This window comes from Carassius carassius, chromosome 30 (genome assembly GCF_963082965.1).
Source record: "Carassius carassius chromosome 30, fCarCar2.1, whole genome shotgun sequence".
Lineage (NCBI taxonomy): Eukaryota > Metazoa > Chordata > Actinopteri > Cypriniformes > Cyprinidae > Carassius > Carassius carassius.
The window spans coordinates 24,358,838-24,377,403 of NC_081784.1; the positions used below are offsets into that span (position 1 = coordinate 24,358,838).

At 43.1% G+C, this 18,566-nt stretch overlaps 1 protein-coding gene across 1 annotated transcript in view; it reads left to right on the forward strand.

The window, feature by feature from the left end:
* Nucleotides 1–18,566, forward strand: part of LOC132110948 (synapse differentiation-inducing gene protein 1-like) — a 39,284-nt gene continuing 20,718 nt past the window's right edge. Inside the window, exons 1-2 of the mRNA XM_059518081.1 lie at nt 1–306; nt 2,411–3,011. Of these exons, the coding sequence (XP_059374064.1) occupies nt 2,475–3,011 (537 nt within the window). The 5' untranslated portion in view covers nt 1–306; nt 2,411–2,474. The remainder of the gene's footprint in view (nt 307–2,410; nt 3,012–18,566) is intronic.

The following is an 18,566-nucleotide window of genomic DNA, read 5'->3' on the forward strand; positions in this document are numbered from 1 at the left end:
TCTCGACGCGTCTCCTCGCTTATAACTACATCACCGCAGAAGGCTTAAAACGGCTGGAAAAATGCAGTTTAATCGACATCGTGTCCGCATGAAAGGTTTTCGCTGGTGATTTTAATTTCCCGCTACTCTTGACAGATGACTTCTCGAAAGGGGGACACTTTGGACTTTTATTTATTGCTCAGCTCCAAAAAAACAAGACTGTCTACGGATATATGACTCGAATGTTTCATCAGTTGATGAATGAGATTCTTCGTTGTTGAGCTGAACACTGACTGACTGCTACAGCAGCTGAGCTCACCTCGGAAGGTAAGTTAGCAGTCTGATCACGAACTTGTACAGCACATGAATGATTGCACCAGATGACATCAGTGCATCACAGCCTTCCTGAAGCCTGGCAGCAGTCACAAACCTTCCTCGTGCTCTGCTCATCTCACTTCATTGATCTCATTCTTGCACTGGTCCATTTAACGCATAGCACCATGAAGCAGAGCTGATTGAACGATGACTGTAATAGTGATGGATCATACTCATTAAATAATTCATCTTACAGTGATGTGGTCAGTTAGGCTGCTTCTAGGACATATTGACAAGGTTTTGTGTCTCGGTCAGGTTTGACTCCGTGAACAGCTCCCGGACGCAGGCTGTTGTTTGCTTTGATTTAATCTTTTTTTTTTTTTCTTTCAGAATTGACTTGCAGTGCGAAAGCCTTCCTCCAGGATTCATATTTCGGTTTGAGGACATTATATATTTATATGATTATATTATTATATATTATTATATAGACTAAATGGCCTGTCTGATATGTTGGTGTAATGTTATATTCATGGAGTCTTGATGTTTTCACACCAGCTCTGTTAAACTGATGTACTCCATATGATTAGTTAGAGGGTATCCCGTGCTCTTTAGCGTATCTAATGCTTTTCACAGATGCATTTTCCCCTTAAGGACTGGTTTAAATAGTGATATCTGATTCACACTTATTCAGACTTCTGATCTGTTAAAGCTGTAGTTAAATGTGATTTTGAAGAAAACACTAAAAACTGAGGGCCAGTGTGCACAGCTTCTGCTCGACACACTGCTGAACTTAGCACAAAAGAAAGTTTGTGTGTTCAGGAACGCTGCCGCAGGGTTTTGGATAACACGGTGGTGCAGAGTCTGTGATCAACGGTCTAGCCGTGTATTAAACAACAGCAACCAACATTCACATGGTCGGGAAACAACAATTTGAGGATGCTTTGAGAGTTTGGATGAAAAAAAAGTTGTTATTGAAGACTACAGTATATGTCTGACAGATGTAGAACATCATTGTTGTTCTCTTTACCTTGAAATTACTTCAAATCTGACAAAACTGATTCAATATAATCCAATTAAATATAATTAAATTCAGGTTTATTACCATTTCTTCTATTAATCTGAATCCCAGAACAGCCCAGCACATTTGAAAAATTCTCATTACTTTCATGGATTTAGATTCATTTATTTATTAATTATTATTATTTTTTTGTCATTCCTATAACTGTCAATGTGATAGATGGACTTTAAAGTAGATCCAAACCTTATTTGAGAGTGCTTATGTCCACATTAATTTCACACTGGTGTTTTAGGAACCCAATAATAATAATAATAATGATAATAAAGTACTGTTATTAATATTGTTGTTTTAATTGTAGTTTCAAAAGTCATGACAGAAATATATTATTTTTGTAAATTATAATTAAAGATTCAATCATTTTAATAATATATGTAATTATAATAATATAAAAGTTTAACGCTACTAATTACAGTATGTAGGAAGCAGGAGGTTCAACATTTAATTTTTTTATTTTATTTCATTTTTTTTTTTTTGTATAATACTGCTGAATTGTAAACCTCCTTGCAGTATAGCTATCAAATTATAACCATATAAAGTAGTTCTGGTATGAATTAATGTACTTAGGTTTAGATGTTACTGTTTTATCAGTACAGTTAATTAACCCACAGCTTTTGATTTGCTAATTATTTAAATTTTAAATGGGATATAATTAATTATTAGCTTTTCATTAACTCATGAAACCCTCATATATATATATACACACACACACACACACACACACACACACACACACAACAGTAATACGAATTAGTTTTTTTATGGTACATAATTTTATAAGTAAATGAAAACTGGGAAGGTACATGAAAAAATGCAAAATTAATTGTATATAAATAGACTTTTTCGTATAAATAGACTTTTTGAGCAAAATATGATTCTGGGGTAAAATATGACTTCTGGCGAGCTCTTGACAGGTTGTGTGATATACATCCATTAAAAACACTTGATGTACACACATTTCTTCCAGGACTTTCATTATACTGTGTGATGTGTGACATCAAATTCTCCTTCACATATTTTATAATGACATTTTTTTGGCAGGAAAGCCTCATGCTTCCACAAAGCCATTCATGAGTCAAGGCTTCCTCCACAGCGGCAGAGCAGCATGGAGAAAGGGCTCCGAACACGACTCGAAACAGGAGCGGGAGATGACCACCACCCTCTTACTCAAGGGAGGACCCCATTAGTGGGGAGTGCTGACTTGGGACATGAATGTTGCAGATGTAATGGTTTGATCAATACCCACAACTTAATGGTGGAGACTAAGGAAGGACTGATGTCAGTCTATTCTGCCCCACAGTACCAGGGCCATGTGGGGTCCAAGGACATAAATGGGACACAGGATGGTCGAGGACCCCCATTGTTGCTCAACCCCAGTGCCCTGCCCCAGGCTATAGAGCCTTACTACAGACCCAACCTCCTGTACCCCGAGAGCATGTTGAGAGCATGGGGAGAGGGGGGGGACTGCTGCGAGACCACCTTCATTGAGGAGATGAGCGCTGCCTCGTCCGGCTCAGCCGTCGCTAGAGACAGACTTCTGTTCACTGACAGCAAGCTTCTGGATCTCTCAGTGGAAGACGCCAAGATCCAGACGCTCTCCTGTGATTTAGATGAAGATGATGAAGAATTTCAGGAACTCGAGGTGAGAGACTGCATACACTATGACACTTTTAAATATATAGTTCAACCAAATTAATTTGCTCACCCTCATGTTGTTCCACACTTGTATGTACTTTCTTTCTTCCGTGGAACACGAAATAGGTTTTTGTCCGTACAGTGGAAGTCGGTGGTAGGACTGCATGATTTGGGGAAAAAAGTCATTATGATTTTTGTGATTAAATTGTGATTGCAATTTAAAATTATATATAAAATAAATAATTAAATAAAAAAATCTACATTTGTGGTTATATAGTAATTGTGATTATAATGGTTATTATTATTGCTATTTTCATTATGATTATTTTTCTTACTAAATAAAATATGAAACAAAATAATAAAGTACTATTGTAGTAAAAAAAATCAAGTATTTAAGAAAAAAATAGAAATCATTTTAGTTTATGTGCGATTAAAAAATGAAACAAAATTAGAAATCTTAAAATTACAATACTGTAAAATAAAAAAAATCAAGTATTTAAGAAAAATAACAATATAATCACCATTTTAATTAAAGGGCAAATAAAAATTGTGGAAAAAAACTAAATATTACTATTGTAATATTTCTACATAAAATGAAAAAAAAATGGGGGAGTTAAGAAAAATTATATTTAATTTTAAGTACAAATAAAAATATTAAATAAGAAATTACTGTTGTAATATTTCACTGTAAAATAAGAAAAATAACAATTATTATTTTAAGTACAAATAACAATAAAATAGTATTATTGTGTTATTTCATTGTAAAAAAATCTAGTATTTAAGAAAAATAATATTTTTTAAATTATAATGCTAGACTTTTCAGTCTTTTGAAATAATTGATCCATCACACAATTGTGTTTATTTAGAGTTAGTCCTTACCAATGCAAACCATGCTGTTATACAGTGCTTTAAGGACAGTGTGAGATCTTCGTCTTTGTCCCAAATTTAGTAGCCCCCTGTCATATGGTGCATCTGATTGGAGCGAGCACGTGTCTGGAGCTCTTGCCAAATGACTGGGAGAGAGATTGTGTGCAGTATCAGAAGGCTGTGGAGAGAATGTAAAGAGAGCTGGTCTGGACAGACAGTTTCCTGCTGCTGCACCACCTGTTCTGAGACGAGTCCTGCGCGAGTGGCCACCGCAGAGCACAGCCAAAAATGCAGATGTGTCGCATCCAGTTCACTTTCTCATAAATTACGTGACTCCCCCCAAAAAAGCCATATCTGATTAGGCAGTCAATGAAAAATGAAAATTTGGTGTTAGTTTTTACATATCGTACATATTTGTTTATGTTACGGAATTCCAGGACAGAAGGCTGAAAGTATCAGAAACACTGTTTATTGAGGCACAAGCAGAGGAGCGGGTAGTGCAAGGTGAGGCAATGGTGCTGGAGGCAGTGATGAAGGGATCCGTTGGTGAGGAGTTAAAGATGCTGGAGGTAGTGGACACACACACACGCACACGAGGAAGACTTGGAGATTCTGGAGATCGCTGGAGAGAGGTAAGTAGAGAGATAGTTAGTCCTTAGAGTAAGCATTCAGGTTCGACCTCATTGCGAACGAGACCGGACGCTGACTGTGTGCGTTGTATTTGTAGTGAGGTGGTGGGAGTGATTAGTACTCAGATGAGGGAGTGCGCTGTGACTGGTTGGTGATGGAACCTGGCGTGTCTGTTACAGTACCCCCCTCCCCACGGCCGAGGACCCCGATGACGTGGTGGACGTCCTCTTCCTCTTGGAGCCGGTCTTTCGGGATGATTGGAGTGGAAGGTGTCTAGTAGGTTCAGATCCAGGATGTCGTTGCGTGGGACCCATGTGCATTCCTCTGGACCGTATCCTTCCCTGCTCTATGATGGTAAATGGGCCAATGAATCTGGGACTAAGCTTGCGGCATGGTAGGCGCAGGTGGATGTCCCGGGTTGACAGCCAGGCCTTCTGTCCAGGTTGGTATTCCGGGGCGTCTGAGCGGCAAAGGTCGGATGTCATCCTGCACCTACGTAGAGCCCGTTGCAGTTGGTGGTGGGCCGCGTCCCAGACCCTCTCGCTCTCTCGGAACTAGTAGTCGATTGAGGGGACGTCCGAGGACTCACCTGACCACGGGAAGAGCGGTGGTTGGTAGCCGAGCACTCACTGGAATGGAGTGAGTCCGGTGGTTGGTTGTCGTAGGGAGTTCTGTGCGTACTCGGCCCACCCTAGGAACTGGTTCCAAGAGTCCTGGTGGCCATGGCAGAAGGTACGAAGGAAGCGGCCGATCTCCTGAACCTTCCTCTCTGTCTGCCCATTAGATTGGGGATGATATCCAGAGGACACACTGATGGCCACACCTAGGAGTGAGTGGAAAGCTTTCCATAACCGGGAGATGAACTGGGGACCTCTGTCAGAGACGATGTCTTCGGGAATGCCAAAGTATCTGAAGACATGGTTAAACATTAACTCGGCCGTTTCCACGGCCGTGGGTAGACTTTTCAGAGGAAAAAGATGACATGATATAGAGAACCGGTCAACTATAACAAGGATACAAGTGTCATTGTCAGAGGGAGGCAGATTTGTGATGAAGTCCACCCCTAGGTGTGACCACGGGCGGTTCGGGACGGGCAGAGGGTGGAGCTTGCCTGATGGTAGGTGGAGTGGACTCTTAAAGATGGCGCAGTCTTTACATCCGTGCACGTACCGTCTGATGTCCGATGCCATGTTGGGCCACCAGAAGCATTCCCTTAGCAGCGAGAGGGTTTCATTGACCCCCCCGGTGACCAGTGCCGAGAGACTTGTGTGCAGAGTGGATGGTGGTGGAGGCGTTGACTTCGACGACGAAGGGCTGATTGGGATCAGGATGCACCAGGAGGGTAGCGGTAGTGAAAGCCTCCTTGAGGGAGTTGAAGGCCTCCATGGCGGCTGGGGTCCAGGACCGAGACTTGGGTTTATTACGGAGGAGAGTGGTGAGAGGGTTGGTGATGGAGCTGTAATTCTGGATGAAACGCCAGTAGAAATTGGCAAAGCCGGGGAATCGTTGGAGTTCTTTGATGGTGGTAGGAGTGGGCCAGTTCTTGACATCGTTCACCTTCCCCTCGTCCATCCGGATGCCACTGCTATCGATGTTATACCCAAGGAACTGCACCGAGGGCTGATGGAAGGAGCATTTCTCGGCCTTGAGGTATAGGTGGAAGGCCCTTAGGCGTTGCAGGAACTCTGCAACATGGCAATGATGTTCCGCTAAGCTCCGGGAGTAAATGAGGATGTCATCTATGTAGACAAGGACAAACTTGTGGAGGAACTCCCGGAGCACCTCAAGGATGAAATCCTGGAATACGGAGGGGGTGTTGACAAGTCCATACGGCATTACCAAGTACTCATAGTGGCCAGTAGGGGTGATGAAAGCAGTTTTCCACTCATCCCCCTCACGTATCCGGATGAGGTTGTAAGTGCTGCAGAGGTCCAACTTGGTGAACACAGTGGCACCATGGAGATGTTGCAGAGCAGCTGGGACGAGGGGAAGAGGATAACGGAACTTGACAGTTATATTGTTGAGGGCACGGTAATCAATGCAGGGCCGCAAGCCTCCATCCTTCTTTTCCACGAAGAAAAAAACTGGATGCAGCAGGGGAGGTAGATGGACGAATGTAACCTTGCGCTAGCGCCTCCTTGATGTAATCCTCCATGGCCTTCTCTTCCGGGATGGAAAGGGGACAGATCCTTCCTTTGGGCACTGGTTCACCCGGAAGCAGATCGATGGCAAAATCCCATGGCCGGTGTGGAGGCAGCTTGGAGGCCCGTTTGGGGCAGAATATGTTACTGAAGGGGGCGTAACAGGTCGGGATGAATATAGATTGTTTTTCTACCAGGCTCTCGATGGATGTGATACAGACAGGTAGAGGTTCCGGGCAGAGTGTGGCTGGAACAGGGAATCCAGAGATACAGCCCTGGAAACAGGAGTCACCCCACTTCAGGACTTCGCCCGTCTTCCATGAAATGACTGGGTTATGCTGCTCCAACCGTGGACACCCTAGGATGACGTCAGCAGCAGATTCCTCCAGAACCAGCAGGTGGATCTCCTCTATATGAAGTAGCCCGGTTTGGAGGGTTATCGGACCAACACTATGACGAATGCATCTTCGACTCAACGGTTTTCCGGTTATAGTATGGACCTGGTAGGCTGACGGCGTTGCCGTGGGAGTGAGCTTGGGCTGATAGCAGAGGGCGCCGGAGATGAAGTTGCCGGCTGACCCAGAATCGAGGAGGGCGAAAACTGGAAGAGAGATGTCAGCGGCAGTAAGTGTCACTATAGTGGTGAGTGGTTTCATTTGATAGTTCGAAGGGAGAATGGCACTCACCATGGGACGAGGAGGGCAGATGGGGCATACGGAGATGATATGCCCTGGAGATGCACAGTAGAGACATAGATTCTGGGCCAGCCATCTTTGCCATTCAGCAGCAGTGAGTCGGTAAGAGTCGACGAGCATGGGCTCGCTTGCTGGTTCTGGGGAGCTGACGGCCTCTGTTCGGCAGAGTAGCGAGTTGGAATACGCCTGGCCCTGGTGCTCTTCGAGGCACAACTGCATACGGGTGGCGAAGCGGATGGAGAGTTGAATGAAGCGTTCGAACCCGATGGTGTCCTCGTATGCAGCAAGATGCAACCGCACTCGAGGTTCCAATCCCTGATGGTAGGTGGTCAGCAAGGCCTGCTCATTCCATCTGCTGCTGGCCGCAAGAGTCCTGAACTTAAGATCATATTCATTTACATTTATTTAAAAAATAAAATAACATTTATTTTCCCTTGTTTTAAATTATAAAGCTTCTCACCAATAGAAGAGTCCCAAGCAGGTCTGCCAAAAACTTCTTGGAAAATGGTCGATGAAGCTAGAAGAAGACTGGATAACAGGGTTATTTTGTGTCCAAATGGAATCCAGGTGAAGAAGTGGTGTCCAGGTGAAGAAGTGGTGGTGTTGTCAGCGGAAGTGCTTGCAGGTGATTGGGATGCCGGAAGAGTGGGGAGTGTTCGAATTGAATTTGAAATTGAGTGCATGAATTTCAGGTGAGAAAAAAAATGAGGTACTGTTTTACTTGCATCCACCGCTACGTATCAATTCAACCTACAAATGAGAGAACGTTTACTTTGCTTTCTTGGGTTGTCACTTTTGTGAAAAAAATCCTGTTTGATTTGAGTGACGAGTGTTCATTGAATCAATTGTAAAATCGATTTTGCATGTCTAAATAAGTTTTATACGGCAAATAACACCAAATATAGGTAAATCCACGGACAACAGGCAGGAGGAATGTAAAGATTCAATATATCAGTAAAGACCAATATTTCTGATGATTTATTGGCGTGAAGTTACGTGCAAAGTGACAAACAGGAGTGCAACATTTTCGAAAAACAATAAGCAGAGTGGACTGCCATAATGCAAAACATTTACTGCAGGCTTCAACATGGCTGTGTTTACGATTACATTTCAACAACAACAAAAAAATCGCATAGGAGATTTTCTTAGGCTATCAAAAAAAATATTTTTTCGAATATTCGTTGAATTTAAAATAAAAATCCACATTCGAATGCGCATATGAATTTTAGGTGTGCATTAAGGAAGCTGCCTTATGAGCCCCGGTACGTGTTCCATTCCATCTCGCCGTGCGCACAGCTGTGTCTACACAACTTTCAAAGGCGAACGAGCTCGACACGAAGTTTCTGCTTTCTCATCTTTCACCTCGTGTACGCGCAGAGGGTGCGATGACAATATATGTGTCATTGCATTATAAGGTTATGTTAGCCTATCCAGTTGAAGCCACTTAAAAAAAAAAAAATCAATGTGGAGAAGATCTTGTTTACATCAAAACTGAAACCAAGCCGTTTACACAGAACGCATATTTCACGCATCTCATGTTTTTAAATGAAAAAATGTATCCTGTGTGACTGGTTTTCCGCCCTTTTTATTTATTTAACAATGCATGCATACATGATGCTGTTTTGTTTATAGTTCTTTAAGCAACTTAATTAATAATTGGTTCATAAACATTATTTTAAATATTATGTTTTTTTCACAGTCATGTATTCTAATGCTTTGAATAAACATGCAGTAATATTTTATATATATCTTGAGCCTCAGAATAGAAGCAAAAAGCTTTTCTTCACCCTAACTGAAATTATGCATTTAAAATTCGAATACAATTCAAATTTTGATCATATTTAAGTAAAAAATTCGAATTTAGTTTTTTCAGCTATTTTGACAGCCCTAGGCGATTCAAGCCCGAAACTGTATGAGACTGAATACCGGCTGAATTCACATTTCTGTTGTAAAAAGAGTAACATTGTGCAAAAGTATTATTTGCTGTTATGCGTGTTTGTCCGAAGCTGCAGTTGCTGTGTGACGCCTGTTCAAAAAAAAAAAAAAAAAAAACCTGGACGCGCTCTGAGAAAAGGTCGTTAAAATCATTTTCTTATTTTCGTTTTCGAAACTTGTGTTGGTTAATTCGTGCTTGATTCGTGCAATAGATTTTTGAACATAAAGTGACAGTCGACACGGTCACAGTTTTAGACTAGAGAGGAGAAGGGATAGGAAAAGATCTGGGCACAGTTTTTCCAGAACTTCGTGCCAAGTTAAAGCTGTGTCGAGCTGTTTTAATGAATTTTTTTAGATGTATTATGGTGCCCGAACCCGTATGACTTTGAACAGTGACCGCGAACATTTAGTTTACTGCAGCCGCAGCCATCATTACCAAGCGCGAACCGTTTGACTCTGACAGTGAATGAGACGAAGCGAACGTACCGGCCACAGTGTGACACCCGTGTAAACATAGATGACGTCAAGGGTTTTTTTTAATTAAAGAAGATAGCCTTCATTTGTATGTAGGCCAAGGCAATTTATATATTTACAATACTTACTTAAATATAATTAATAGTATTTTATTGCGTTTGTATTAGTTGTTTGAAGAGTAAAAAAATAATTGGTCGGTCTTAACGCAAATTTACAATTTACAAAATTACAAAGGGCAAGTCAGTCGGACTAAAAGCAAAAAAAAAATAAAAAATTGAGTCGGTGCTAAATTGACAGGGTCGGTCGGGTTACGGCAAACAAGAATATTTTTAAGGATGGCCTGACTGGGTGCGTGTGTGGTATTTGTAGTGAGGTGGTGATTGCAGGTGGATGAGGAGCAGGTGGGAGTGATTAGTACTCAGGTGAGGGAGTGCGCTGTGATTGGTTGGTGATGGAACCTGGCGTGTCTGTTACAGTTTAAGACATGGGAAACATTTTGTTTTTTTTTTCATTTAATGCCAGTACATAGTGTCTAAGTTCTAAACTCATAAAAAAATTACATGATAAAATATCGAAACATGATAAAAGTAGTATTATATACTGTACTTTACGGATGCAAAAATCTTAACAATACTGGTTATTGGGTGAATGTCCATTTTTATACTATTTATTATAATATTGTGCTGAATAAAATTACTTTTTAAATTTGATTAACATTTTTTTGTGTTATATCTTTAATTTATGTAGACAAGTAGTATACAAATTTTAGCTTTATATATATATATATATATATATATATATATATATATACTGTGAAAATTGTAGATTCACACTGAAGGCATCAAAACTATGAAGTAACACATGTGGAATTATATACATAACAAAAAAGTGTGAAACTGAAAATATGTCATATTGTAGGTTCTTCAAAGTAGCCACCTTTTGCTTTGATTACCGCTTTGCACACTCTTGGCATTCTCTTGATGAGCTTCAAGAGGTAGTCACCTGAAATGGTCTTCCAACAGTCTTGAAGGAGTTCCCCGAGAGATGCTTAGCACTTGTTGGCCCTTTTGCCTTTTGTCTGCGGTCCTGCTCACCCCTAAACCATCTCGATTGGGTTCAGGTCCGGTGACTGTGGAGGCCAGGTCATCTGGCGCAGCACCCCATCACTCTCCTTCTTGGTCAAATAGCCCTTGATGCCTTCAGTGTGACTCTACAATTTTCATAGTCATGAAAATAAAGAAAACTCTTTGAATAAGAAGATGTGTCCAAACTTTTGGTCTGTACTGTATGTGTATATATATATATTATATTATATTATATTATATTATATTATATTAATAAGGGCCATTTATCAGTTATCAGCTTTTTATTTAATTATTTCAAAATCTGAGAAAAAGGTTAGAATTGTAAGATGCAAACATAATAAACTCCGAATTGTGAGATATAAACTTGGAATCATAAGAAAGAATTAAGCTAATACTGTTATTATCTTGCCTAATTTGAATTTGTTCTTGTACGTATAAATGAATATTATCGGGAAAAAAAATATCTGTTAGCGATTCACAGGTGTTTCGGAAATATAACAATATGTCTTGTGTTTCACAAATGTGACAAAATTATATAATATTTTATGTGTCAGAATGAATCAGAGGAATCGTATAAAAACATTCCCACGTAATTCACTCATGACACATAAAATAATGTCATTATTTTCTTTCATTATATTGTTTATTTTAATGTTAATTGCATTTTTTGTGTCATGTGTAACCCTGATTTTTTTAATGGTGAATTTCTGTCAACCACAATAGATAAATAAAAACAGCATTTTATATAGACGGTTTCATCGGGCGCACATGCCTGGCCCTAAGTTAACTTCCGGTCTGTGTTGTGTATATCGGTCTGGCTAGCTGTGCCGTCTACAAACGCAGTTAAAGTTAAGGTGATGAGTAGACTGAAGTTGGGCTCAGGTGCTTATGTGGTTGTGCTGTGGGATGTGTTTCCCATACATTTATTTATTTTTGGAGACTCGCCACGATTTTAAAACTGGTCTTTTTTCAAAAAAGCTTCGTTGAATAAACATGAGTAATGTTACGTCCTGCACGTTTACTAATAATAATTATTCCATACATTTATATGTTTAAATATCAAAACGAGGCACGGGTGTTTTTATATCCCTGTTTCTGAAGGAAGACTTGCATGTTACATGCCTGATAACGCAGCGTTTGTTCACAGCTGTTACAGGGGAAACCTCTATCTCCTGCTGTCAAATAATTAATTTGCATTTTTATTAAGTCCACCTGATTTACACAGCAAAAAATTTTTGTTTGTTATCAAAAAAATATCTACTCTAGAGGGACTTGGCTGTTGTTATTGATTCTAGTTGGAAGTCTACCAGAAGTTAAGTTAGGGCCACAAAAGCGCGCATGTGCAGTAATGTTTGTTTATGTTGTTGCCGTTGAAACCGTCTATAGAGTTGTGACTGTTTTTAAAATTTTAATGGTGAGATATTTTAAGGCACATATTCAGGTGTATTCATTCTTTAATTACTCAGATGCTCTCCAGTCATCTTCTTTGAGACCGTGTGTGTGTGTGTGTGTGTGTGTGTGTGTGAGAGAGAGAGAGAGAGAGAGAGAGAGAGAGAGAGAGAGAGAGAGAGAGAGAGAGAGAGAGAGAGAGAGAGCATGCTGCACTTCACCATGCCCGTATGAGTTAACATATGCAGACGGCATTTTGGTGCAAATTAGTGACAAGAGAGCCAGGTTGTGCAAGCTGTTTATGTCTGCGTTCTTAGCAAATTAGGTGGAAAAGCAACAAGCATCTGCACACCGTTAACATATGCAAGCTGTGATTAATACAGACAAGTGTTATTCATGCCGTCTTTGAGGTAAAACACCAGCTAAAATCTTCTTTGGTATGTTAGTTGACGTCAAAAACATCATTAAAAATACAGGATACAGAGAAAAACAATTTTTCTTAAAGAATTAAAATTGCATGCTTTGTGGCATCATTCTGTAATGCAGCGTCAAAGGTTTCATCAGTAGCTATTTACATAATTAAAGCCTTTAATTATTATGGCATTCAGAATTATTGACGTGATTGAAACTCAGTGTGAAATTGTGCTTTTTCTATTGTCAAAAAAGGTATTATTTCCATGCGAGTTACATATGAGGTACTGCAGCTTAATCAAATGTTAAAGTCAACACAATACTGCATTCACAAACCATTTTACTTCCATGACATATTACAAAGTGAAATAGGATATTCTACTAGAAAAGAAGCCTTTTCCTACTTTAAATTGATTGGATCATGAAAAGTGAATATTACAGCACATACAGTAGTAGTATGGAGTCCGGTCTGAAAACAATCTGAGGCTGGATTCATGCAAGACTTCTTAAGAATTAAGTTAAAATATATATCTTAGAAATTCTAAGACGTTTGTAACAATGAAGAAGTGTAAATGAAAAAAAAACAAAGTTCAACACTTTTTATGTGGCTAGTGTTATGTTTTATGCTTAATATTTGAAACAAATCCATTAAAAATTTTACTTTTGGGTATATGCAGTAAGAGAAGTTGGTGGTTATTCTAACTTTAAGAGGTTTCAAAGTTTTGTCTTAAGAACAAAAAGATGAGAAAGTTTTCTCAAAAAAAAACAGAATATTCGTAACTTCATTCCTTATAAAATAAAAATGTATTTAATGAAAAAAAATCAGAGATCACACACCAATAAACCTGGAAGCGACGCCCAGGATTTACAGTGCACAATCACCAGAGGGACTCACAGAGAGTCCTAGAACAGGAGGGGGAAACCCTCCGTCCCATATCTAGCAGCATTCGTAGACGCGGCAATATGACATCACATATTCAAGGCAAGGCCTGACCAATGTGCGAATGTGGGTCTTACGCAATACTGCCCATATAACAGTCGGCAGCGCATCACGCTTGCGATCTCAGAGTTCCAATCAGGACACTGATTCAACTATACCGACAACAGCTTTGCTTGCAGAGCGGGAACCTCTAGGTTATAGAACCTGATAAATGTAGACGGCGAGGCCCATCCTGCCGCCATACATATATCCTGTAAGGAAATCCCACTAGACCACGCCCACGATGAGGCGACGCCTCTTGTGGAGTGTGCTCTGACACCCAGTGGGCACTGAAGGCCCCTGGAAGTGTAAGCTAATGCTATAGCGTCAACTATCCATCTGGATAGGCTCTGTTTCGAAATGTCCCTTGGAACGTCCACTGAACGAGACAAACAGCTGCTCAGTCTGTCTGAAGACAGCAGAGCGAGACACATAAGCTCTTAAAACCCTAACGGGGCAAAGAAGACTTGAGTCTCCATCCTCTTCTGACACCGACAGGGCAGACAGGGAAATAACCTGAGCCCGAAATGGTGTGTTGAGGGATTTCGGCACATAACCGTGCCTAGGTTTGAGTAGGCCCAAACTCCAAGCACGTCGGGCTCACCGAGAGCGCGTGCAGGTCACCCACACGCTTCACTGAAGCGAGAGCCAACAAGAACACTGTCTTGAATGACAGATGTTTGAGGCTAATTGTTTGGATAGGCTCGAAAGGGGAACCTTTCATGGCCTCCAAAACTGTCGAGAGGTCCCATACAGGGACTGACGGAGGTCTGGGAGGATTCAGCCTCCTAGCTCCTCTAAGGAAGCGGATGACCAAATCGTTCTTTCCCATTGACTGACCGAGCGTTGTCTCAGAAAACGCTGCGATAGCCGCCACGTAAACTTTGAGCGTGGAGGGGGCTCTGCCCTTATCCAACAGCTCCTGTAGGAAGGAGAGAACCTCCGTCACCTCACAACTAAGGGGTGAACGTCCCCGAGCTGTGCACCAGCTGGAGAATACTGACCACTTCGAGGCATATAGCCGTCGAGTCGACAGCGCTCTAGCCTGAGTGATAGTATTTAGCACTCGCACTGAGAGATCAGCGGGTAACCGTTGAGCGCGCACACATGGAGGGACCACAACTCCGGTTGAGGGTGCCAAATCGAGCCCCTGGCCTGCGAGAGGAGGTCCCTCCTCAACGGCACTGGCCACGGGGCAGTGTCTGCTAACTGCATCAAATCTGGAAACCATGGTTGGTTCTTCCAAAGTGGTACTACAAGCAGTACTGAGCATCTTGTTTCCCTCACCCGTTCTATCACCTGCGGAAGGAAGGAGACGGGGGGAAAAGCATAGAGCGGGCAGCACGGCCACCTTTGTGACAGCGCGCTTTCGTTCTTGGAAAAGAACGCGGGGCAGTGAGCGTTTTCGTTGGACGCGAAGCGGTCCACTTCCGCCCTGCCAAATCTCTCCCACAGCAGCTGGACTGTCTGTGGGTGTAGAGACCATTCGCCAGTGGGAATGTTGTTTCTGGACAGTCTGTCAGTTCAGCATGCCTCGCATGCCTCTGAGTCTGAGAGGAGCGAGTAAGCGTGCACATTTACTGCTTTTGACTCGCTGTCTGCCTGGGCAGAACGAACGTGCACGGGTTTCGTTTTTACAGAAACCACATGACGTGTGTGACATAGTGTTTGTGGGCACTGAGGAGTGGGCACGTTTACTATGTAGTGCGCGCGATCGACCTGAGTTGCTTTCATGGTTTCAATCCCCGCGGTGCGGGGCGACGGCCGGTAGAGCGAGAGCGGGGTCTTGAGCTGCGTTGCTGACGCTGTTTCGATGAAGCAGCCGGAGGCGGGAGGTGTGGCTGAGAGCTTGCCATGTCTGAAAGCGTCAGCCAGAGATGCCTCTCAGCCACAGTTGCGGAAGCCATAACTCGTCCCATGGCCTGTGCAGCGGACTTAGTAGCGCGAAGAGAATCCGCGACAGATAGCTTCAGGTCCCATCTCATCCAGCTTACGGAGGAGATCACCCTGGAATATCTGCAGCGTAGCCATGGTGTGTAGTGCAGAAACAGCCTGCCCAGCAGCAGAAATGATCCGCGCAAGCAGAGATGACGTCATGCGGCAGGCTTTAGATGGCAACACCGCTTTCATCCGCCGTCCAGCAGAGGGCGGGCAAAGGTGCGTCGCTATCGCCTGTTCCACGGGCGGAAGTGACTGGTAGCCTCTGTTCTTAGCATCATCCAGTGTGGAGAATGCTGGTGAGACAGACGAACGAGTTCGTGCTGAATATGGAGCGTTCCAATCCTTTGCCACCTCTTCATGAAGCTCAGGAAGAAAAGGGGCGGGCTTTGAGTTTGGAGAAGTACACTCACCCGGAAGAAAACTACCATCCAGCCGGGAACGAGAGGGGGGCACTGGTGCAGACCACTCAAGGCCAAAGCTCGTCGCGGCCAGCGTGAGCACTCGCATCAGCTCCTTCTCGATGTCAGCTCGTCTGCTGGGCTTCTGAGCAGAAAGCGTGAGATCCCCGGAGCTCGCCCAGCCTTCGCTGCCCGAAGCTAGCAGAGAGCACGTGTCCTCTTCCCCCGACGCGGCCCTGAGATCGACTTCCTTGGAAGACGCGGCGGCAGACACCGGGCGCTGACCATCGAGAAGCGGTGCAGGGGAGGCCGGTGAAGCAGGGCGAACCGGCGAGCTCGGTTGAGCTGGAGACGGTTCTGGAATCCGCTGGGAGCGGCGCTTTTTACGGCGCTGCAGCGCAGCGGGGAATGCAGGCTCGGAGAAAAATGCCAAGCGAGTCCTCAGAGTCACCATTGGCAACAGCTCGCAGTAAGGGCAGCCGCCGTCAGCGAGCGCGAGCGCTGCATGATCCTCACCCAGGCAGGAGACACCGATGACGTGACGGTCTTCCTCGCTGAGCGGGGCTCTGCACTAGCCGCAAAAAGGCATCTTTAAAAAGACGCAGCTCTTTTACGAGTGTGTGTCGCAGGGTGAACACACACACGAGGATATGAAAAGGATATAGGCGCCGGAATCAGCAGTAGGAACGGCAGTGGAAGGCGGCGTTGGCCAGCGGCTTCAGGAATGGCTCATCCTGCTGAGATGCTATCGGACGACTCTTGCTTCCTCTCGTGATTCAACGATGCGTGAGCTTCGCTGAAGAGATGAAAAATCAGGTGAGTCAGCCTTTTCGAGCTCCCTTTATAGGGCCAGGCCACACCCGTTTCGGCGGGAAGTGGCATGGAGGGCGCGAAGTGCCCTCATTGGTCTGATAGGCTCGATAGGCTTATGCAGTTGCCACAGAGCAGCCAATGAGCGAGCGAGCCGTCTCGCCTATGGCTGTGTGCTGCTGCAAATGCGCTTTACAATAATTCAAAATTAAGGATAATTTTTTGCTTCAGTATATCGTGAAAAGAGACTTTTCCCGTAGCGTCTTAGCTAAGACGCAGTACGAGAGAACTCTCGTAAGAGAACTAGCAGTTTTTCCTTAGGAATGTTATTTGAATCCAGCCCATCAAAAGCGTTAGCACTCGTTAGCTTGTCATTAGCGTCTTCATTCGAACCTATCGCTGTTTTCTTTTCTCCTCTCCCTCGCTCCAGTTTTTCACAAGTTCATCAAACAACCGCAGTAAGAATTTTCATCAAGCACGGTGAGTAATGGCTTCTCCTATCATTGTTTCTTGCACCTCTTGCCACATGTACAGTTTATCTATCTCTGTCGCTGATGAGGGATTCACATGTAGGGAAATAGTTAGGCTGACAGAGAAGATTTCAGAATTAGAGACACGCATCCAAACTTTAATTGAGGACAGTAAGAATGTTAGGGCTCTAGATACGGCTTTGGATGCGTCTAGCTCAGGGATTCCTATACATTGTTCGGTTCCGGAAACAGAGCCCCAGCAGCAGGGCAACTGGGTGACGGTGAGGCAGCGTAGTCGTGGGTCAAAACACCGCTCTTCTGTTCCGATCAAAACATTAAACAGGTTCTCCCCACTCAGTGATGCACCCACTGAGAAACCTGATGAAAGTGCTCTAGTTATTGGTGATTCTATTGTACGGAACGTGAATATAGAGACACCAGCCACCATAGTCAAATGTTTACCGGGAGCCAGAGCGCCTGACATCTTGGCAAATTTAAAAGTGCTGGCTAATGCTAAACGTAAATACAGTAAGATTGTTATTCATGCCGGCGCTAATGATGTTCGACTTCGCCAGTCGGAGATCACTAAAAATAACATTAAAGAGGTGTGTGAACTTGCAAGCACGATGTCAGACACTGTAATATGCTCTGGTCCCCTCCCTGCTTACGGTGGTGATGAGATGCATAGCAGATTGTCATCACTCAATGGCTGGATGTCTAAGTGGTGCCCACAGAATAACATAGGTTTCATAGACAATTGGACGAGCTTTTGGGGCAGACCTGACCTGTTTAAAAGAGATGGTCTTCATCCCTCCCGGGGTGGCGCCACTCTTCTCTCTAGAAATATGGCAAATAGTCTTAGTGTTTATACTTGACTAACTGGGGCCCAGGTCAGGAAGCAGACAGACTGGCTAAACCGACCGTCTGCTAGCTGCCTCCCGTCACAGAGGTCAGTTAATTCTCAGCACATAGAGACTCTTTCACCTAGATATCACACTATAGAGACTGTGTCTGTTCCCCGAACTAGTAAAAACAAAAAACGTCCAAACCTGGTTAAGATTAACAATTTAATTGAGGTTCAACAAATAAAAAACAGAAGCAATATGGATAAACAAATGATAAAGCTTGGCTTATTGAATATCAGATCCCTTTCTACGAAAACACTTTTTGTAAATAATATGATCACTGATCATAATATAGATGTACTCTGTTTGACAGAAACCTGGCTAAAACCTGATGATTACATTATTTTAAATGAGTCCACCCCCCAAGATTATTGTTATAAACATGAGCCACGTCTAAAAGGCAAAGGTGGAGGTGTTGCTTCAATTTATAAC